This window comes from Solanum stenotomum, chromosome 8 (assembly GCF_019186545.1).
Source record: "Solanum stenotomum isolate F172 chromosome 8, ASM1918654v1, whole genome shotgun sequence".
Lineage (NCBI taxonomy): Eukaryota > Viridiplantae > Streptophyta > Magnoliopsida > Solanales > Solanaceae > Solanum > Solanum stenotomum.
This window is the reverse complement of record NC_064289.1, coordinates 2,978,532-3,002,366: the sequence shown is the minus strand read 5'-3', so window position 1 is coordinate 3,002,366 and position 23,835 is coordinate 2,978,532. Positions and strand designations below refer to the sequence as shown.

The following is a 23,835-nucleotide window of genomic DNA, read 5'->3' as shown; positions in this document are numbered from 1 at the left end:
ATATACATATATATTAATTAATCATAATTAAATAATATGTCAGGCAATCTATCATTCCGCATTAATACTCTGATAAGTTTTTAGTTTTAACCATTGAAATTCACACTGGAAAATTCGTTCAATTACAGAGCGATTTCAAAACACAGCTCTTATCAACTAGTAGTATTCAAGAATCAAGAACTGATTTTTCTGTTATAATTTTCACCCATTTTTTGTTTTATTGGATTCTCATTGATCTACCAACTCTTTTCTCCCTGGTGAGAAGTTAGTCTCTTCTTTCCATTGAATTTTCCAGCTCTTCTATAATAGGTGAAACATGTCTGCTTACTTCTACTGCGGTGGCTGCGGAGCTCGAATTGCACTCGTCCAGGATTACGATCACCCTGTATGATTTTCAATTAATTTCTTCTGAATTGTTCTATTTGTATCATGAATTAAGCACTACTCTGTTATATTTCTTGACTAAGCTCAGAACCAACTTGTTTTCTTGTGTTGTAAACATTGCAGGGAGACGACATAGAGAATTCAAGGTTCTTTACTAAAGTGTAAGTCTCGTGCAATTTCAACATCTTGAGATTTTATTTATTGCCTAATGAGCCAGCCATATATGCAGGTTTAATGTTGAAGTAGCACAGGACGAGCAATATAATCCAGTATTAAATGGCATGAACCTAGCCACGACTTACTGTGGCAAATGTAGAACCCCGCTCGGGTGGAGAGTTGTAAGATACTAGTAATAACAAGATGATTTTGTTGCTCTTTTTTTCCCCTCTTAAAAATTACTGAATTTATGATTTCTTCAGATTGCAGTCTCCGAACCATCTAGGAGTCATAAAGTAGGAGGATTCTATATGAGATTGTAAGTTTCTAATTATGAATTTGCAGATTGAGACGTCTGCACATGTATATATGTGGTATGACCTATAAGGTGTTAATTCAAATGAGTATTTTGTGGCAGGAAATGGCTGCATGAAATGAATCATGATAAATATAGAGACAGAACTGAGGGATATGGAGATTCTACTGAACAAGACGTGGGTGCTAATGAGCCAAATTTTTATCAAGATGGAGACACAACTGAGGGATATGGAGACTCCACTGAACCAGAAGTGGGTGCTAATGAGCCAAATTTTGATCAAGACGGAGGTGTTAATGAGCAAAATTTTGATCAAGACGGAGGCGTTAATGAGCAAAATTTTGATCAAGACGGAGGCGTTAATGAGCAAAATTTTGATCAAGATGGAGGCGTTAATGAGCAAAATGCTGATCAACGTGGAGGCGGTAATGAGCAAAATGTTGGTCAAGATGGAGGCGGTAATGAGAAAAATGCTGATCAACATGGAGGCGGTAGTGAGCAAAATTCTGATCAACATGGAGGCGGTAATGAGCAAACTGTTGGTCAAGATGGAGGCGCTAATGAGCAAAATGTTGATCAACATGGAGGCGGTAATGAGCAAACTGTTGGTCAAGATGGAGGCGCTAATGAGCAAAATGCTGATCAACATGGAGGCTGTAATGAGCAAAATGTTGGTCAAGATGGAGGCGGTAATGAGCAAACTGCTGATGAACATGGAGGCAGTAATGAGCAAAATGTTGGTCAAGATGGAGGCTCGCCAATGAAACGGCCGAAGAAATAGATCAAGTGGCTGATGGAATAGATAATATTGATGAAAATGCAGACATTGATAGCCGACTCATGCTGATATTCTGCTTATACAAAATGCTATAATTCATAACTGTGTGATATTCTGTTTTCCATTTCTGTTTTGAGATTACACTACATATGGTATTACTTCAGGTTGGAATAAACCAATTTGAGACTTCCATTCTCTGTATGGTGCTTAGTTTGTTTTAAATTTCTTGATACAAGTCATCTTTCAAGCATTTGAGTATAATCGATTACTGATATTTCCTTAGATTTTGCTACTCAAATTTAGTTTTTGAAGGCTACACAGGAGTGTGAATGCCAGTGGTCATCTGTTTTCTCCCCTTTTTCTAAGGAATGGGGCTTTTAGGAAACTGTTATAGTATATGCTAACGTAAGTGCCAGTGCTCATATTATACTAATTTGGATTTCTGCTGTTCATATAATTGAATGTGTAACCTTGTGAAATCTGTACGACTCCTTTTGTCAAGTGGGGATGATTATACGCGTGTTGTTGCCAACAATTGAAGTTTATTGCTGCGTAAAACACCTAAAAGCTAATACAAATCCTGTAGTCTTGTTTGGCATGAATTCGTAGTAGTAGAGTTATCCTTCACCACAACAGTAGATGTCAGCTTCTCAAGTCTCAACAAGAGGATCCTAACTTCTTAAGTAAGTTGCAGCACCACTACAGTTTTGGCACATAAAGTAAAACTTTCAAAAAAAAAAAAAACTGATCAAGATGGAGACACAACTGATCAAGATGGAGACACAACTGATCAAGAAGAAGACATTACTGATCAAGAAGGAGACTCTACTGAGGAAAACGCTGATCAAGATGAAGACACTACTGAACAAGATTTAGGCGTTAATGACAACACTAATGAGCAAGATGGAGATGCTAATGAAGATGGAGGTGCTCAAATGAACTGAATGATGAAAATGATAGCCTACTCATGCTGATGTTCTGCTTATACAAAATGCTATAACTCATAATTTCTGTGATACTCTGTTTTCCATTTCTGTTTTGTGATTGCATTGCATTGCATTACATATCATCAGTACAGTTTGATACATAAAAGGAAAATAATATAATAAAAAAATAATGGCTTCGCCCGGACTCGAACTGGAGACCTTCAGTGTGTTAAACTGACGTGATAACCAACTACACCACGAAACCTTCAGGTATCAGATATTACTTTAGGAATATTATTTGGACATATTATACCATAATACAAGGGTTATTGACTGCTTTCAATTTCCATGGCTCGAACTCATTGTTCCAAGATTTCCTCTTGATTTGGTGCAACAAACATATGAATCATGGCTCAAGAGTATGTCGCACATCATTTGTTTGATACAAATAATTTAGTTATTTTTACTATCGAAATTCACACAAACAATAACTACAACTGAGATCAGGAGCAATTGTCTCCACAAATTTTTCTACTATTTCCTAATCTACTGCTTAACCACTATCATCTACTCATCTTGCTACCATGTTGATCACTAGCTATATATAAAATTTTCTAATTTTAACTATATTTTGAAACTATTAAAAAGTGTTAAGTTCAAGATAATACAATTTGCGTACAATTTTGATTAAAAAAATTAAAATGATATTTGTATTTTATTATGTTAAACTGTAATATAATTTTGTTTAATTTATTAATTTTTCCTTAATCAGTTTTAAGAGTTTGTGTTGGAATTAGAATGTAATGGAAAGTTATAAAACGGTCTATTTATATTTCCGTTTTATTTAAATAAGGATTTAAAGTTTATAAAAAAATTAATTTTAAAACAGATCATTCAAATATTTAATTTTTTAATTTTTATCTTTATATAAATTTTAATTATTTTTTATACCCTTAAAGTCAATCTTTTTTTTTTCAAACTAACACACAAAATAATATTTAACTTATGCCCAATACATAAAAATACTTAGTGCTTCTATAGTTCTATTTACCAAACAAATTTAAAAATTAGGAACTTTCACATATAGCCACTCAAAAATAGCCTAATTACTCTTTATAGCTATAGTTTAATAATTACAATTCGTAGCTACATGTTATAGGGAGGAGAGAGGCAAGCAAGATTGGGAGAGAGAAGAGAGAGGTGAGCGAGACTGGGAGAGAGGAGAGAGGCGAGCGAGAGAGGGCAAAGAGTGGGAGAGAGGTGAATTGTATATGTATATCAGTTAGATAATTGTATATTATATATATATATATATATATATTTGTATATATGGCAAGCGAGATTGGGAGAGGGAGGACAGAGGCGAGCGAGATTAGGAGAGGGAGGAGAGAGACGAGCGAGATTGGGAGAGAGGGCAGAGAGTGAGAGAGGTGAATTATATATGTATATCGGTTAGATAATTGTATATTATACATATGCATTTGTATATATGGAAAGCGAGATTGGGAGAGGCAGGAGAGAGGCGAGCAATATTGGGAGAGGGAGGAGAGAGGCAAGCGAGATTGGGAAAGGGAGGAGAGCAGCGAGCGAGATTGGGAGAGAGGGAAGAGAGTGGGAGAGAGGTGAATTATATATGTATATCGGTTAGATAATTGTATATTATACATCTGTATTTGTATATTGAAAAGCGAGATTGGGAGAGGGAGGAGAGAGGCAAGCGAGATTGGGAGAGGGAGGAGAGAGATGAGCGAGAGAGGGCAGAGAGTGGGAGAGAGGTAAATTGTATATGTATATCGGTTAGATAATTGTATATTATACATATGTATTTGTATATTCTGGTGAATTATACATATACGAACGTGGCTAATTATACAAACTCGAAGTCAGCCCGCGTAATTAATGTATAATGTTAGTCACGAGTGGTAATTATAGCAAACTATAGCTATGATGAGTAATTAAGTAGTATAAGTTTGCTTAACCGCGTAATTTTTCCTTTTCGATATGTATCAACGGTTGGTTTTTAAAAAGATAGGGTAGCGAAAAGGGTTAAAAAGATCTCTTTTTGGATTGAAATACTTATTATTGATTTCAATGATTTTATTAGCATTGAAACACTTTAAATAGCCAACTTAAAACATAGAATCTACATAATTTGAAATTTAAAACAATCTGAAATATCTCAACAACTCTAACTAAACAACCATTCATGTTAAACTAAACAACTTATTTTGCTAAAAACTAACTAAGAGCAAATATAAATATATATCAACATTCTCTCTTGTCATTTCCATAAAATTCATTTCAACAATGAATAGATACTATTCACTTGAACACAACACTGATGCGAATGTTAGCATCCACTGTCATACTAATGAGTGCAGAACACAAGTTGCATGGCTCAACGATTATGCTCCGATGGTAATGATTCTAACATAATTTCTTGGTTTAGGAAAAAATATTTCATGAAATTGCTACGTACTGATTTCAATATTTTGTATCATGAATTCTGATTAATTAAGCACTACTCTCAGCAACTTATTTTCTGGTCTTGTACATTTTGCAGTCTAGGAGAACTAGGGCTCTTTAATAGGGTGTAAGTATGAGCAACTTGAGATATGCTTACACTTTTTTTCTGCTGTGTAACTCATTTATCTATATGCACGTTTAATGCTCATGTACCAGACAACGCGAGTTATCATCGAGCAGAAATTGGAACTAACGTAGCCAAAATTTACTGTCTCCGATGTAGAAAGATGATCGGGTGGAAAATTGTAAGATACTAATATTCAAGAATATTTTGTTGCTTTTTAAACAATAACACTGAATTTTTTATTTCTCCAGATTGGAGTCCGCCGACAGCACATGTATGTTAGAGAAGGAAAATACTGTATGAGATTGTAAGTTTCTAATTACCAATTTGCAAATTAAGACTGTATGACCTGTAAGGGTTAATACAAATGAGTATTTTGTGGCAGGGACAAGCTTACTTTTTCGAATCATATACCGTTGCTTCCTTCAATTGTGGAACAAAATTTATAAGCTAATGAGGAAAATGCAGATCAAGATGGAGACGCTAATGAACAAGAAGTGGGCACTAATGAGAAAAATGCTAATCAAGATGGAGGACATATTTCTATATGCTGCTTAGTTTTATATTTCTTGATACAAGTCATCTGCCAAGCATTTGAGTATAATTGACTGGTTAAAAGTTAATACTGGATTAATTAGATTTTGCTTGATAGTAAATGGTACTAGAATATCTAATTAACTAATGTGCCAGTGCTCATATTATATATACTACAGGTTTCTGTTTTCTGCTGTCTAATATATTGCAAATATGTAACCTTCTGAAATCTGTACAATTGCAATGTAGATATGCACAATTATTGTTCTTATATATACTGAACCAAACAATCATATTCGGTTTGATTTTCTTTGTTTACTCCTTCGTTTCAGTATTCCTCAAATCATTTTTTATCGCCTACATTTCACTCCTCCATTAATATCTCTCTCTGATTTTACCTTTTTCTTCTTAATTTTAATTTAAGCAAGTAGAGGGGGGGAAAAGGAAACATATTGGCTTTATTCTCTGTACAATTTTAAGTAGGTGCATATATGTGTAAGGATGCAAAAGAAAATATAAATATGACTTTAATAGTTTTGGAGGGAAAATGGATTGAGAATTAACCGTAAATTCAAGAATCAAGAAGTGACTTTTCTATATATATATGTATCAACATTCTCTCTTGTCATTTCCACCAAATTCATTCTTCTGCATTTTTTAAATTTTGAGCAGTGCATCTCTTCTCTTCTGAGTTACTTCTTCTTCATTCAACAAATATGATATGCTATTCAGTTCAACTCCAGGATGTTATCCCTCTTTATCATACCATTCACTGTCGTAGGTGCGGAAATCAAGTGGCATGCACCCACGATTATATTCGATTGGTAAGGATTCAAATATTATTTTTTCTGAATTCTTCTATTTCCTACTGATTTCAATATGCTGCTTAATTCTCACTATAACTCTGTTCTTGAACTTATTATGCTCATTTTCTTGTACATTTTGCAGTGGCCAAGAGGGCTCTTTAATAGGGTGTAAGTCTCATATCATGATTTCACAAACTTGAGATATGGATACCCTTTTTTCTGTGGTCTAATTAACGCATATATATGTATATATGCAGGTTTAATGTTGTTGTACGAGATAACGTGAAATATCATCAACGAATATTAGGAACTGCCGTTGCCAAGGCTAACTGTGTCCAATGTGGAGTGACACTCGGGTGGAAATATGTAAGATACGAAGCAATTTGTTTTCATGAACAAGAAGATTTTGTTGCTTTTTGAAAAAAAAATACTGAATTTTTTAATTTCTCCAGATTGAAGTAACCCCGCAGAACAGTCTTATTAGGGAAGGAAAATTCCTAATGATATTGTAAGTTTCTAATTACAAATTTGCGAATTGAGACTGTCTGTACACGTTATATGAAGTATGACTATTTTGTGGCAGGAAAAAGCTTTGTTTATGGAATGATGTACCGTTGCTTCGTATAAAGAAGGTACAAGATTTACACACTTATGAGGAAAATGCTGATCAAGATGGAGACACGAATGAGGAAAATGTTGATCAAGATGGAGACACTAATGAACATGAAGTGGGCGCTAATGAGCAAAATGTTGATCAAGGTGGAGGCGGTAATGAACTGAATCATGAAGAAGATGTGGGGGTTATTCGGTTCAATGTTCGTAATTTCTTGACACATTTCATCAACAAAAATGCTTATCAAGGTGGAGGCGGTAATGAACTGAACCATGAACAAGATGTGGGAGCTAATGAGCAAAATGCTGATTAAGATGTGGGCGCTAATGAGCAAAATGCTGATCAAGATGGAGGCACTAATGAACAAGGTCCTAATGATCAAGATGGAGGCCCGCCAATTAAACGAAGGAAGATAAGATCAACTGGCTGATGGAATAGATGAAAATGCAGACATTGATAGGCTACTCATTCTGATATTCTGCTTATACAAAATGCTTTAAGTCATAATTGTGCCATAATCTGTTTTGAGATTACACTACTACATATTGTATTACTTCAGGTTGGAATAAACCAATTGACACTGCACATTTTACATGTTTGATATCTCAGGTTCTGTATATGCTGCTTAGTTTGTTTTTAATCTGTTGATACAAAATTGCTGATTGAGAGGATTGGTAGTAGAGTTTTCCTTTATTTCTCTCAACAAAAGGATCCTGACTTCTTAAGTAAGTTGCAGCATCACTACACTTTTGGCACATAAAGGAAAACTTTCAAAAAACAAAATATATGTATCAAAAAAATGGCTTCGCCCGGGCTCGAACCGGAGACCTTCAGTGTGTTAGACTGACGTGATAACCAACTACACCACGAAACCTTCGTTATAGAAACTACTTCAGTCTTTAGATCTATTATATTGGGTTAGTGACTGTTTCCATTGTTCAAACTCATTGCTCCAAGAGTTCCTCTTGATTTAGTGCAACAAACATATGTATTAGTTAATCATGGTTAAATCGTACTCCCTCCTTCCCCTATGTAACATCTGACAATTTGAAATAGCTAAGAAGAGGCTTGGAATTTGAAAATTTTCATTTTTGGAAAAGATTTAAATATCTGGAAATTTGGCTAAGTGTGGAAAAAAAATGAATTTTTGGCCAACTTTGAGCAGTCATAACTTCCATCTCAGGATGATTTAGGAGTAGTTCCAGTTATGGTTGTGAAGCTTGTGGAATGACCTTTCCAACGCCACCAAGTTTGCTCGATTCCGAGTTCGTATGAGCGAGTTATGGCCATTGAAAGTTGGGCAGTGGCAGGAAATCCGTCCGGAAAATTAAGGGCATTTTAGTCTTTTCCCTAGCCAATTCTTTTGGGATTATATTGTTGTATAGGGCTGATCTTTGGATCATTTTTGTCCCATTTTAAAAGAGTAAAAGCTAGGGCTTGAGAAAAGGAAGAGAAGAAGAAGAGAAGAAGGAGAAGAAGAAGAGGAGAAAGAGGAGATCAACAAGTTTCCGTCAAAGATCAACGTGGATTTTCGTCGGGGGTGATCCCTTTCAAGGTATGTGAGTTCTTAGTGTGGGTTGATCCTTTCCCCACACACCAAGCTCATTTTATGATTTGAGGAAAGATTGGAATTGTTGTTAAAGTTGTTAGTTGTTGTTGATGTTGTTAGTTGTGTTGTTGAAGTTATTGTTGGTTGTGAGACATGATTGGGTTGTGTAATTGAGTTGTAATCTATGGTATGTTGAGGGATTGATGATCCTTAGTGTTTGGGGTTAGATCTATTGAAGTAAGGATGGTTTAGAGTTGAAGAAAAAGGGGAGAAAAGTCGAGTTTCTGGGCAAGGGGGTTGGCGCGTCGCGCCTGCCAGCGCGCCCCAAAAGGGGCTCNTTTTTCATATCAATATGATTAAAAATTATATTTTAAAATGTTAGTCAAAATTCACACAACAACAACATTATTAAGATACAAATGAGAGGGAGGGAAAAGGAAACATAATTGGTTTTTTATTCTCTATACAATTTTTAAGTCGGTGCATATGTGTGTAAGGATGCAAAATAAAAAGTGAATATGACTAGAGTCAGCAATTAAAAAGAAAATAGATTTGGAGGGTAAATGTATTCAGAATTAACGGTAAATTCAAGAACCAAGAACTGATTTTTCTGTTATAATTCCCACCCATTTTTCGTTTTCTTGGATTCTCATTGATCAACCAACTCTTTCTGTTACATTTGTTGTCTGGTGACAAGTTAACTCTTTTTTTTCCATTGATTTTTGCAGCTTTGGTATTTGTCTTACATGTCTGATTTCATTCCCACTGTAAGGATTTCTCACTCTGTATGATTTCTTGCTATTGATTTGTGTTTCTTTGATACTCCAAATTTTCAATTTATTTCTTCTGAATTGTTCTATTCGCTTAGAGAAAACTATAGTATGTTGTATCTTTTGATGACAATTCATAAAGACAATATGTATCATGAATTAAGCACTACTCTGTTATATCTCTTGACTAAGCTCTGAACCAACTTATTTTCTTGTTTTGTAAATATTGCAGGTACTCGACTTAGTGATAGCAAGGTTCTTTATTAGAGTATAAGTCGCTGGAGTTCATACTAGACAATTATTAATTCATAATTGTGTGAATTCTGCTTTCTTTTTTGGTTTTTGGATTAATATTACTTCATTTTGGAGAAAAGCAATTGAGACTGAACATTTTCCATCTTATAGCTCGGGTACTACCATTCTCTATATTCAAGTCATGTGTCACCAGTGGCGAATTTATGTGTAAAAATTGGGTCACCCGAACCCGTGGTCCTCCGACTAAACTCGATATATTACTTGTATAATTATTGAAGAACATATTAAATAAACACTTGTTGAACCCGTTCTTAAAGTTGCTGGATGGTTCACCGATTTGACAGCCAGATTTTAACACCAAGGTCTTGAGTTCAATCCCAGCCAGCCACAATTCACTTCAATTTTTTTTAGTAACTAATAACACTTGTTTTTTTAAAAAAAAAAAAAACAAAATTCTAAAGCAATGGTGCACCCGTTTTCTTGAAATCCTGGATTCGCCTCTGTGTGTCACTGGATCTTTGTTTCAACAAGTGTAGTTGCTTGAAAGTGAACACTAGTTTGTTTTTCATTAAAATGTGTATGACTAATAAGATTTTAACAGATACGAATTCTGATGTCTGTTTCTCTCTGATGAGGTTAAATTTATATTGTTACGGGGATAAAATCCTGAAACAACCCATTGCTTTCCGAAATTGGGGAGCATCAGTCTGATTATATATCCAAGTATCAACACTCTTCTACAAGCTCTGTTCTTGGTTCAAAGTTAGTTCATTTGAGAAAAGACTCATCCATGCCATTATTTTGTAAGCTAAAAATATTTTCGGTTTTCCACAACCATTTTGTACACGTGGTCATGATTCATGCACGTCATTAATTAAATTATCTTTTAAAATGAAAAAGGTTCAAATATGCCATCGAACTTTGAAAAAAGGAACATCTATGTCATCCGTTAAAAGTTTGGCTCATCTATGCCATTTCAGTTAACAAATAATGGCATGGATGAGCCTTTTCAAATTTCACAAACAAAAATGGCATAAATGAGTCAAACTTTTAACGGATTGCATAGATAAGGATGGTAAATGGATTAACGTACTCTTATCAGTTCTATGTACAACCTAAACCAAATTAAAGAAAATGGTAAAAGTTTGTCTGGTATGAGAAATTAAAAAGAAAATAGTTTTGGAGGGAAAATGGATTGAGAATTAACGGTAAATTCAAGAATCAAGAAGTGACTTTTCTATATATCAACATTCTCTCTTCTCATTTCTATAAAATTCATTCTTCTGTCTTATTTTCATTTTGAGTAGTTCATCTCTTAGTTGCTGCTTCTTCATTCAACAATGGTGAGATGCTATTCACTTGAATACCAGGATGTTATCCCACTTTATGATAGCATCCACTGTCATAAGTGCAGAAATCAAGTGGCATGCGTACACGATTATATTCGGATGGTAACAATACGACTATTATTTCTTCTGAATTGTTCTATTTGATCAATTTGCTACTGATTTCAATATTTTAGAATCAATGCTTCATGACTAGACAGAGTACCAACTTATTATGCTCATTTTCTTGTACATTTTGCAGGTGTGGCCACGAGGGATCTTTAATAGGCTGTAAGTCTCATGATTTCATGCAATTTGATATTACATATGATTACATATATGTTACAAACCTTTATATATATATATATATATATATGCAGGTTTAATGTTCTTGTACCAGAAAACGAGAATTTTCATCTAGGACAATTTGGAACTACCGTAGTCAATGCTAACTGTATCGGATGTGGAGAGTTAATCGGGTGGAAAATTGTAAGATACTAATATTGATAAAGAATATTTTGTTGCTTTTTAAAGAAAAATACTGAATTTTTTATTTCTCCAGATTGCAGTCACCCGACAGAGCATGTATGTTAGAGAAGGAAGATTCTGTATGAAGTTGTAAGTTTCTAATTGCAAATCTGCAAATTGATAGTGTACACATAAGCGGTATGACTTGTAAGGGTTAATACAGATGAGTATTTTGTGGCAGGAACAAACTTAGTTTATGGAATGATGTGCCGTTGCTTCATTTAAATGGGCTACAAGATGAGGAAAATGCAGATCAAGATGGAGACCCCAATGAACAAAATGTTGATCAAGATGGAGACACTAATGAACACGCTCCTAATGAACAAGGGGGCGCTAATTTGCAAAATGTTGATCAAGACAAAGACACAAATGAAGAAAATGTGGGGACTAGTCAGTACAATTTTACTAATCTCTTGATGCATTTCATCTGTCAAAATGCTAATCAGGGTGGAGGAGGCGGTAATGAACAGAATCATGATCAAGATGGAGGCAGTAATGAACAGGTTCATAATGAACAAGATGTGGGTGCTAATGAGAAAAATGCTGATCAAGATGGAGACACAACTGATCAAGATGCAGAGAAAACTGATCGAGATGGTGATGCTACTGATTGAGATGGAGGCGCTCCCAATGAACTGGGTGATGGACCAACTAGTTAACTGGAATTTGCTAAGCCACACAGAAGGAGGTCATCTTGATTTCTGTTTTCTCCCCTTTTTCTAAGAAAGGGTCTTTCGGAAATCTGTGAAATTGAACAGATGTAATCCGTTTCTTCCTTTTTGTCAAGAGGCTATTGCAACGTAGATATATACAATTGATGTCAAGATGTTCTTATTGAAATGATCCTCAGACTTTTACTCAAGTGTGTTAGACTAACGTGATAACCACAAAACTTCTCTTCCTCAATCTCATGTGAATTTACTTTGCTATATCTATTAGTATAATTGATCTAGTTATTCGAATTCTCCTGACATTTTCTATATTGTTTAAGAACTTCTGTTGAGATTAATAGCCTCATTGACACAAAGTTTCTCACCAAAAGTAATTTCAAAAAAAGATGATGCTTTTAAATATTAAGTTGCTTTTAAAAGTTTGGCCAAACAATCTATATAAGTCCAATGGTATCTTTACATCAGGATGAGATATCATTTATGCTTGTATATAGTAACCAAGAACGGGGTCAAGATCCAGAGATGACAACAAAAACGCTCGAGTTTAGCAATAAAATTTCTGTTTTTTTTTCTGTAACTCAGTTCAAAGGACTGAAACCATGATGAAGACTTAACGCGATGTGAGTGATAAACTTAACTAAAATATCAGATTTAGGAATAAATAGATGTTAAAACTCTAGTGCTATCTCTTGCTCAACTCAGAAAATTAACTTCATTACACAACATAAGCAACCCTGTTTGAAGAACAACTCATCATGAGCAAGAAACTGAAAATTAACACGCCCAATTGTGCAGCAAGTAAGCATTCAACATCCACCATCAAGAAAAAAGGTAATTAGCTGCAAATACACAATGTAATTTCTGGAAAGGTGAACTTGATTCCTTGAATATTAACAAAATATAGAGCTTAACAACAAGACCCAAAAAGAAGCTACAGAGAATTAAAATCCACAGCTACACCAGCCACAAACGCAATGTAAACTAAACCTACAGTTACTACCATTACACCAACCAAACTCCAGAATCTAACCGCCAAATCCATAGAGAGTCCTTCCCTGTCTCTTCAAAGCATAGACAACATCCATCGCAGTAACAGTCTTCCTCCTGGCATGCTCGGTGTAGGTGACAGAGTCACGAATCACATTCTCCAAAAAGATCTTCAATACTCCACGGGTCTCCTCATAGATCAGACCGGAGATACGCTTCACACCACCCCTACGAGCAAGCCTGCGAATAGCTGGCTTAGTGATACCTTGGATGTTATCTCTTAGAACCTTCCTGTGCCTCTTGGCTCCTCCCTTTCCCAATCCCTTGCCTCCCTTTCCACGACCAGACATTTTCACAGAGAAATTTGAAGAAGATGAAGTTTCTAGGGTTTTGAATTGGGATGTAATTACTGATGAGAATGAGGTGGATGGTAGTGGGTATTTATAGTTGGTTGGCGGGTTCGAAATGTGGCGGGGCATAAATCGTAGCCGCTAATATTTGGGGATTATTTAGTGATCGACGGATAATAATGGTGATCCACGTGAATGGTAGAAGCTGAATATCAACCGTTGATTGGAAGGGGATCCAATCCGTGTGAGAGAAGATCTAGGGATGTCAACACATCTTTCCCGCACCTAATACTAATGGTAGCAAAGTCAATTTTTTGTGGAAAAAAAAAAGACTTAACTTTCCTAGTTCGTTACTACCTAGATTTTAATTCTTGTGATATTGTCAGTTAAGAGTTTGTTTGGCATTTCTGCTAAACGTTGGTTATTTTAACAGGCACTATTCAAAAATAGTTTTTCAGAAAAGTGTTTTTGAGATAAAACAATTTGTATTTGGCTAATTCATTTGAAAAGTGTTTTTTATAAATAAATTGTGTTTGGCTAAATTTTTTTTAAAAGTACTTTTGAGAATCAAATTACGATTAAGGGCAAGTATTAATGTAATTTTAATATTAAGATTATTTTATAAAAAGAAACTAGTTTAAACATCTATTACAAAAAATTAAATTATTTTTTTGTTTTTATTAAAATAAAATGTTCATATTCAAACAATCAATATTATACATTTTTTTGAAGGGTAGAAATCTTTAATTGTTATTTTTTTTCTTTTTTCCTAATCTTACAAAAATATTGTTGTTACCTTTTTCATGTTTTTTGATTTTGTAAAATAATGCGTAAAATAATAAATAAAATAATAATACACAAATGGAAAATAAAATATAAAATTTATTATATAAAAATAAAAAATAAAATTATTAAATGAAACTTGATCAAACATATGAGATGTGTTAATTAAGTAATTGGTAATTACTTTTTAGTCTTGAAAAATAAAATTAAGAAGCAGAAATTTTTAGCTTCTTCCGAACAGCAAAAAAACTTTTGCTACTATTTAAAAGCATTTTTACAGATTTGTCAAATACCTACTTTTTCAGAAAAAGTGCTTTACTAAAAATAAGTGTTGTGGATTCTCAACAGTAATATCAAACAAGCTCTTAATCTAAGTCGGTATTTTTTTCTTCAAAAAGTCAAAAATAAATAACACTTTATAAGTAATTAACTTGCTTTTATTTATAGCTAATAATGTGGACTTGATTCACACATCTAATAATATCCTCCTTGAATAAAGTTCCACATGGTACATTACTATTCATGGTCTAAGTGTCACCAGGGGGTGGCTCGACAAAGTTAAAAAAAAAGACAAGTGCCTTAAGGGGCGTACCTACCTTCACCCAAGGGGTGTCGCTTGATACCGTTTCGTCGGAGAATTGTATTGTATATAGAAGTTAAATTTTGATTTAGTAAATACATATATAAATATTAATACCTCTTGACACAAACTAAATATCTAGTCCAACAGTTAGAGTGTTGTGACAATTCTTTGAGGCTGTGGGTTCTAGCCTCACAATTATATTTTTTATTAAATTATTGACACCCCTTAATAACAATCCTGAGTCTGCTATTGAGTGTCTTAGGCCCCAAATTTAAGGGGCCTCATTTTTAATAATAATAGGTTATAAGTTATTATTTTTTTAACAAATATTGCATACTATTTGTAGAAAAGGTAAACTTTTCATGAAAAATGAAGGAATTATTAGAAAAAATAAAACTTAAGGGGCCTCATTTTTAATAATAATAGGTTATAAGTTATTATTATTTTAACATTGAATACTATTTGTAGAAAAAGTAAACTTTTCATGAAAAATGAAGGAATTATTAGAAAAAAATTGACATATTTGGAGTATTATATCGCATGAAAAATATTTTAAAATAAGAATAGTTATATTATCAAACTGAAAACTAGAAGAAATTAATTATATAAAAGTTATTAACAATTTAAGTTTAAGGCCTCGTTTGATTTTTATTTTAGTCCACTAATACAGTTGAGCCGCCCAATGTGTGTCACATATAGCAATTGAGTATATGTGGCCACCATAGCCCACTAGTTTTTTTTTTGCGCATGTGTCTTTGAAGTTTTGGGTAAAAACAGCAAATCAACAAGTAGACGTGCAAAGGTCCTAAGTTAGAATCCATATCATTACTCCGATACCATCTTTTTGCTAGTCTAACTAAACCATAGTTTTAATACTAATTGTTGGGCTAGAATAGTTCAATAATACTCTTTACATGGTGTAATATTATCTACTTTGGGCGGAGGGAGTGACCATATTGGCTTGTGAACGGTAAGAGGAACGATTAGGTGGATTCCATGTTGTTGAAGTTGTAGCAATTACGGGCATCGTGGTTGGGTTTCTCACATATTTGACAAATAACGCGAGGAGATGATCTACTAGAAAAACGAGAGGGATTGTTGTTGTTTGGGCTACTGGAGGATTTTTGAGAGGTGGTGAAACTTTGTTGATTGAGATTTCCCGTGATTGGGGAGCAGTTGGAGTATTGGCGAGATATGACATTGGCTTGAAGTTGGAGGAGTTTGGTTTCCTCAACAAGTTTCTTCGTTTCTTGTTAAGCCAAGAAGTGAGTCTTCGTCAGCAAGAGCTAAACTATGTGATATAGTACATTTCTTGTCAACATAGTCTATAATGGTGGAAGAGCCCTTTGTGGTGGTTTGGAGTTGGTGACTCGGGCTCGAGATTGAGATGGAAATTAGAGGTTGGAAAGATGTGGCCAAGCTTCATGAGTGGTAGCCAAAGAAGAAGGATTTTGTCCCTCTTTTTCCAAGCCGTGAAGTCCGGATTTGGTGTGGATTCAGATGTGCCGGAGTAGTGGCTAAGATAGTGGCAGATGGAATATTAGTTCAATCAAGATAAGCCTCCAAATCAAAGGCGTCAAAGACAGTAGATTGCCAAAGGTAATAATTTTCCCAATCAAGTTTTATCGAAAGGGCAATTGTTTGGGAGTTGGAATGAATGATGGAGAGATGAGTTGTAGAAGAGGAATCTGAACCTCAGGACGGGTAAAAGAAGAGGTAATAGAGTTTGAATACAAAACAAAAGCTATCCTAATTGCAGAAAATAAGGAGTTGCAGTTTACATATAAGACTTGTTAATATCTCCACATTCATAATCAGTTAAGTCTTTATTTCCATTTATTCATTCAGGTTGCAGTTCATATTTCTCTTGGACTTTGTTCTGTAACAGGTTGATCCACCATGTCCCGTTTTGGAGTTTCTGATCATCTAATCAACATACGTGATTGCATACTTTGCTGTTTATGCGAAACTCGAGTTGCATACATCGAGGATTTCATTCCTAATGTAACAATTCTCCCTGCTTCAATTTGCTTGTCAACCCTTAATTCTGTTATATTTCATGGTCATGTTCTTGTCTTGTACACGTTGCAGGCGGATGACTTAATGTATGGAGGGTACATTAATAGATTGTAAGTCTCAGGATTTTAAAAATTGGGTATTTCATGAGATTGTGATTTGCCTAAGCTTTTTTCTGAGGTCTGTGTATTATATGCAGGCTTCATTATGTTGTACCAATTAACTACCAAGGTTATCTAGAACAACTAGAGGGAAATAGCCTACTCAATATTTACTGTGTCCAATGTCGAATGCGGCTTGGCTGGCAACTTGTAAGATACTAACATTAAAATGCATTTGATTTGGTTGTTCTATATTTCATAAAATACAGAAATTATGATTTCTTCAGGTTGAGACTACCCAACAGTCTGAGTATTTTGTAGTAGGAAGATCCTTTATGAAATTGTAAGTTTCTAATTACAAATTCGCAAATTGAGACTGCCTGTACATGCGCGTATATATGCAGTATGACTTGTAAGGTGTTTTGGATTCAAATGAGTATTTTGTGGCAGGGAGCTGCTTATTTACCAGAGTGGTGAAACGTTGCGTGATACTGTCTTTGGAGTTGCTAATGAACAGGCTCCTAATGTTCAAGAAGGAGGTGCAAATGAACAGATTCCTAATGAACAAAACTTAGGCGCTAATGATCAAAATGCTGATCAAGATGGAGACACTAATGAACAGGATCATGATCAAGATGGAGGCACTAATGAGCAAAATGCTGATCAAGCTAAAGGCGTAAATCAACAGGCTCCTTATGAACAAGATTTAGGTGCTAATGATCAAAATGCTAAACAAGATGGAGACACTAATGAACAGGTTCCTTATGAACAAGATTTAGGTGCTAATGATCAAAATGCTAAACAAGAAGGAGACGCTAATGAACAGAATACTGATGAACAAGATTTAGGTGCTAATGATCAAAATGCTGAGCAACATGGAGATGCTAAGGAACAGGTTCCTAATAAACGAGATTTAGGCGATAATGATCAAAATGTTGAGCAAGATGGAGGTGCTAATGCTGATCAAGATGGAGGCTCTAATGAGCAAGACGGAGACACTAATGAACAGAATCATGGTCAAAATCGAGGCCGTCCAGTGAAACGAATGAAGATGTCGATCAACTGGCTGATGGAATAGACAATGTTGATGAATATGCAGTCATTGATAGCCTACTCATGCTGATCAAAATGCAGAAAGATATACACTGTCTGAATTAGAGTTCATACTTTACAAAATGCTAATGCCTAATTGTGTGATATTCTTTTTTCTCTTTTTGATTTTGGGATTACAGTACATATTATTATTACTTCAGGTTGGAACAAAGCAATTGACACTGAACGTTTTACTTGTTTTAGCTCTGATACTACCGCTCTCTATATGCTGCTTATTTCTTGATGTGAGTATGTGGTGAAGTTAGATTTTAACAGATACGCTGAGAATGGTGGATTCAATGGCTTTTACTCTTATCCTGAAGTTATGAGCCAGATAACATAGTTCACTTTTTTTGTTCATTTCAATTGCTTTCTGCATCTAAGGGTTCAGCATGGGGCAAATATTATAGAAAAGGTAAAAACAATATTTTCATTTTGTAGTAATATGCAAGGCTTGGTATCCGTTTCATTTGAAATCTATAAATCTGCAATATTTGGAGCATATTTACTGCTTTCGAGTTCTGTCAATCTGAATGTTATGGCAAATGTGTGATCTAAAGAAATCTTCTAAGTTGAACAGATGTCTAATAATGAATCTAAAATACATATCCTGTTCTTGGTCTGGATTAAAAGTTCATTTTGTAAATCCAATTGAAATACATTAATATTACTAAGACAAGAAGATGTGGAAACTTGATTTCTGAGAGGACTATTTCTAATATGCTATGGGCATATTTGATCAAAAAGTTGGAAGGATGGGCAAATTCGACCATTTCTAATATATGAAAGAACATTTTTTACCCTTTTCCGAAAATTGTATACAGTGGGAAGAAAAAAAAAGAATGAATTGAGCAAAAACCAAAAAAGGTGAAAGAAATATAAAATGAAATACTAGTATAACAAGAACATGAGTGTCATACTCTTATGAGCAAACACTCCTTGTTGTACATTTTAGCTTAATTATTGACTAAGATCAAGTGCAACATTCAAGTCCATCAAAGACTACGTTCCCTTATATTATTCGTTTAATAAGAGATACATATGACTTTTTAAAGCTGAAAACAAAGTTTTAATGGGTGAAGTGTAAATATAACCCTAAAATACAACTATAGGGGTATATTTTGTTCAAGAAGTATGACAGAGAACAAACAAAGCTTCTTTTTTTTTTTGTAGTAGAGAGGTAAATATAACCCATTTTTTGTTGCTGAAATTAAACCAATCCAGTCACGTATGAAGACCTGTACTTCCCATCTTTAAAAGAAAAGAGGAGAAAAAAGAAATTTTCCTAATATCTCAGTTAACGGTAAAGATATATATAACTCTTCTCAACTTGATTCATTCAAGAATCAAGAACTAATTTTTAGAAGTATTAATCACCAGCCATTTTTCTACTTTCTTGAATTCTCATTTTCCATCATCTCTGTTCTCTTTACATTCATAATCAGTTAGTCTTTTCCCCATTCATAATTCAGCAATTCACCTGTGATATTTGTTTCTGTAACATATCTATTAGGAGTTGGTTCTTCATTCAACAATGGGAAGGCCCTTTATACTTCACTACGAGGATGATTGCATCCATTGTCGTAGCTGCAAAACTCGAGTTGGATTCATCAGGGATCACCTTTTTACTAATGTATGGATTCTCACTCTCACTGCATCATTTCTTGCAATTTGTTATTAACATACCAAATGTTTGTCATCTGTGCAAGAAGTATATGCATTAATTTTTCTCAACTGTTCCGAATTCTCTTCTGATAAAATTGCGCTTCATTTCATAAAGAGGACATGTAGTATTCAATCCTCAATTTTGACAGCTATTTGTATCATGAATTCAGCACTCTGTTATATTCTTGACTAATCACTTACTATGCTCATTGTTTTGTATATTTTGCAGATAGGCGATGAATCATTCATCTTTTATACTGCGTAAGTCTCATGTTTGGAAATTGGGTTTTACAGACGAACTTAAACATTTTTCTGCAGTCTTGAGGCATATACATATACGTTACAAACCTTTATATATGCAGCTTTAATGTTGAAGTACCAGAGGACAAGCGATATCATCAAGTAGAAAAAAATGGCAGAACCGTAGCCGACACTTACTGTATTAAATGTGGAAACCTGCTAGGGCGGAAACTTGTAAGTACCAGAGGACAATCTTGTTCTTCTTTTTTAATTTTTTTTCTTACAGAATTTATGATTTCTCCAGATTGCAATCGACAAACCTTGCAGTTATATTAGAGAAGGAGTATTCTTTATAAGCTTGTAAGTTTCTAATTACAAATTTGTAAATAAGACTCTACACATATGTGGTGTGACTTGTAAGATGTTCTAACAAATGAGTAATTTGTGGCAGACACAAGGTTGGTCTTACTAATCAAGATGGAGGTGTTAATGAACAGGCTGCAGGCGCTAATGTGCAAGATGGAGATGCTGATGAACAAGGAGGCGCTAATGATCAAAATGATGAACAAGGAGGAGGCACTAATGAGCGAAATGATGAACAATGAGGCACTAATGAGAAAAATGATGAAAAAGGAGGCGCTAATGAAGATGTAGATCTGCTGGCTGAAGGAATAGCTAATCCTGATCTAAATCCAAACCTATGAACCAACTATTGAAGAAAATTCAGACATTGACAACCAACTGAAAATGTTGATCAAAATGCAGAACCAGCTAGATAGAGTTTAAGCATTTTGGCAATGATGTCGAGAATAGATGAAAATGGACTCTGTTGTATGTAATGAGTCTTCTCTCTGCTTAACAATCGAATACCATCAGATCTCACATTTCGTCTCTCTTACTCCAATTCTCATTAAATTTCGAGGATTTTCTTACTTTCACGTGTAATGGTTTTGCTTCAGAAGAATTGCACAATAAATATTCACTAGGATGAATCAATTAAGAAGAAATAATCAACAGCTAAAAGACGAACCAATGTAATCACTAGAAACTGAAATCTATTCATTGATACTGTAATGAGAAATTACAAGTTCTAGAGCATGAGAACATCACTACAGATATCCAACACAGGCATAAACGCAATTGCAAACTAAAACCTACATTTACTACCAACATACAACCCCCAATCTAACCTCCAAATCCATAGAGAGTCCTTCCCTGTCTCTTCAAAGCATAGACAACATCCATAGCAGTGACAGTCTTCCTCCTGGCGTGCTCAGTGTAGGTGACAGAATCACGAATCACGTTCTCCAAAAAGATCTTCAACACTCCACGGGTCTCCTCATAGATGAGACCAGAGATACGCTTCACACCACCCCTACGAGCAAGCCTGCGAATAGCTGGCTTAGTGATACCTTGGATGTTGTCTCTTAGAACCTTCCTGTGCCTCTTGGCTCCTCCCTTTCCCAATCCCTTGCCTCCCTTTCCACGACCAGACATTTTCACAGAGAAATTTTCTAGGGTTCTGAATTTTGATGTAATTTTGCTGATGAGACATGATGTGGATGGTGGTGGCTATTTATAGTTGGTGAATTTGGGCGTCCTGGATTTCGTGGGCGGTTTGAAATGAATCGGGCTTAAAATCATGGCCGCTTAATTTTGGGAAATTTACTTAATAATCGGACGGATAAGAATGTCGATCCATGTGAATTGCGGAAACTGAATATAAGCCATTGATTCGAAGTGAGATCTACGGTGTGTAGTGCTTCTTTGTGTTTGGACGCGGATTGTGCTTTTTCAGTGAGAGAAAAGAGAGGGTTACGACTTACGAGAATTTAATCTTCTGACTAAATTATTTGTGGGCCGCCAAATAAAGAACAGATAGTCTCAAATTATTTATTTAGTCCTCATTGATTTTATTAGATGTGTATTAAAATTAGAATATCTAAATTTAAATAGTATTAAGTTTTGAATATTAAAATAAGGGTAAAGGGACGAATTTACCCCCGAACTTTAATAAATGGTACGCCTATGCCCTCCGTTATACTTTGCGTCCACATAAGCCCCTGCCGTCCAATTATCGGTACACACATGCCCTCTCACTAACGGCCCCCTCATTTTGGACACGTGTCTTAATCCTAATCAATTACCCGTTTGACCATTCTTTTTAACCCATATACTAAAAATCCGTCCCATAAACCCAATTGAGCTAATTTTACTATAAGAAAATTCCACCATTAACCTTTTTCTTTTAATCATTAGCTCCATTTTTCCACCATTTTTAATCTCTCTTGAACTTCTTCCTCTTCAAAATTGAGCTAATTTTTCATGTATTTGAAGATCCCCTTTTAAGCAGTAGAAGGAAGCTAATCAACAATATCAATGTCAAAAACAATAGAAATTCCACCTGGGTTTACAAAAATTTTGTGCAAAAGAATCAGTGTTGATGATAGTTACATGCAAGATGATAAGAGGAAAGTTGGGTCTGTTAATGAACTTTCTGGTAAAAGGTGCAGTTTAAGAGAAAGAGTTGCCCCAAATCTCTATATCCCTGTCCAGTTCCAGCCCCGTCCACGTACTCGGAAACAGAGATCAGATGGTGAGCTAGCTACCTACCTACTTTTGCTTTTATAATTTTCTATCTAACTTCAGGAGCAACATTCCCTGTTTGGGGGTTTCCTTCTATGGCATCTGTATTAGGGTCTATGTAGTTGCATTTTGTTGTTCATAAGGAGCATTCTAATTTGATTCAAAATAATGGAGAGGTTGGCAGCAAAAGAGATTGGGTAGGTATTGGGTTTATGGGGCGGGTTTTTAGTATATGGGTTAAAAAGAATGGTTAAAATGGTAATTGATTAGGATTAAGACACGTGTCCAAAATGAGGGGACATTAGTGAGAGGGGCATGTGTGTACCGATAATTGAACGGCAGGGGCTTATGTGGACGCAAAGTATAACGGAGGGCATAGGCATACCAATTATTAAAGTTCGGGGGTAAATTCGTCCCTTTTCCCTTAAAATAAACTAAAATTATTTGATTTCTTAATATTTGAATATATAACCTGTCTTTTATTTATATTAGACATATACGTAGCTATATCAATAATGTGTTTTAAAAATGTATATGATGGTTGATGTTTGATTTTGGGTGTTGATTAGAATGATGGTATAGATTGATGGTGACGGACTGGTAATTATAACTTATAAGTTGTAGCTAATGGTGATAGAGGAATGACCCAACGATAGTGATTGGTGGACGATGGTGATAATTGATGATCGTGCAATGTATATAGTAATATCGTGTGATATATATTGGTGGCTAATGGCATCGCAGTGGTGATTATTGATAGTAATTGGAGGATAGTTGACGCTTATGGTGATGAATGTAAAAATGTTGGCCAGTGATTGTGATAATTAAATGTATTAATTAATATGATAATGGAAGTTCATAATGGTGAATAATAACAATGTAAGGGGATGAATAATGATGTTAAATATTTTGTAAAGTCATTGTTATTTTTTTACAGCTAAACATCAAACTTTTTTCGCGTTCATTGAAAATTGTAAAAATAAGATGGATTATCAATTTTTGAGTCGGCAAATAAAATTTAACTATCGCTTCAAATGAAATTAAAAAGTGTTTTCAACCACTTTTCAGTAGGAAACAGATTCAGATAAAGTAACTCTAATTGAAACATGAAACAACTTTAACATCCCATATGAAATTCAAAATCCACAAATCAAACTTTTGTAAGTTCAAATATTTACAATTTATGTGTCAAAATTTGTTGAAATTTCAAACTACATGAACTATTCGTGTA

At 34.6% G+C, this 23,835-nt stretch overlaps 3 protein-coding genes, 2 non-coding genes and 1 pseudogene across 5 annotated transcripts; 3 read left to right on the top strand and 3 right to left on the bottom strand.

Moving 5' to 3' along the window:
* Nucleotides 1-316: 316 nt before the first annotated feature.
* Nucleotides 317-1,637, top strand: LOC125872347 (uncharacterized). Its single transcript, XM_049553062.1, has 5 exons — nucleotides 317-385; nucleotides 508-545; nucleotides 614-722; nucleotides 804-859; nucleotides 959-1,637. The coding sequence occupies exons 1-5, from the start codon at nucleotides 317-319 to the stop codon at nucleotides 1,635-1,637; spliced, it is 951 nt and encodes a 316-aa protein (XP_049409019.1).
* A 1,114-nt stretch (nucleotides 1,638-2,751) lies between these two features.
* Nucleotides 2,752-2,825, bottom strand: TRNAV-AAC (transfer RNA valine (anticodon AAC)). Its single transcript has one exon. It is a non-coding gene; the product is annotated as a tRNA-Val (tRNA).
* A 2,042-nt stretch (nucleotides 2,826-4,867) lies between these two features.
* On the top strand, nucleotides 4,868-12,189 carry LOC125872346 (uncharacterized; annotated as a pseudogene).
* TRNAV-AAC (transfer RNA valine (anticodon AAC)) lies at nucleotides 7,904-7,977 on the bottom strand. Its single transcript has one exon. It is a non-coding gene; the product is annotated as a tRNA-Val (tRNA).
* Nucleotides 12,190-13,059: 870 nt separating the features above from the next.
* Nucleotides 13,060-21,556, bottom strand: LOC125872344 (uncharacterized). Its single transcript, XM_049553061.1, has 2 exons — nucleotides 21,207-21,556; nucleotides 13,060-13,679 (listed from the first exon to the last, which is right to left on the bottom strand). Exons 1-2 carry the CDS (start codon nucleotides 21,513-21,515, stop codon nucleotides 13,227-13,229), a joined length of 762 nt encoding a protein of 253 aa, XP_049409018.1. The 5' UTR covers nucleotides 21,516-21,556; the 3' UTR covers nucleotides 13,060-13,226.
* LOC125874714 (protein yippee-like At3g08990) lies at nucleotides 19,648-20,623 on the top strand. Its single transcript, XM_049555721.1, has 5 exons — nucleotides 19,648-19,746; nucleotides 20,008-20,039; nucleotides 20,141-20,252; nucleotides 20,323-20,378; nucleotides 20,470-20,623. The coding sequence occupies exons 1-5, from the start codon at nucleotides 19,648-19,650 to the stop codon at nucleotides 20,621-20,623; spliced, it is 453 nt and encodes a 150-aa protein (XP_049411678.1).
* Nucleotides 21,557-23,835: the final 2,279 nt, after the last annotated feature.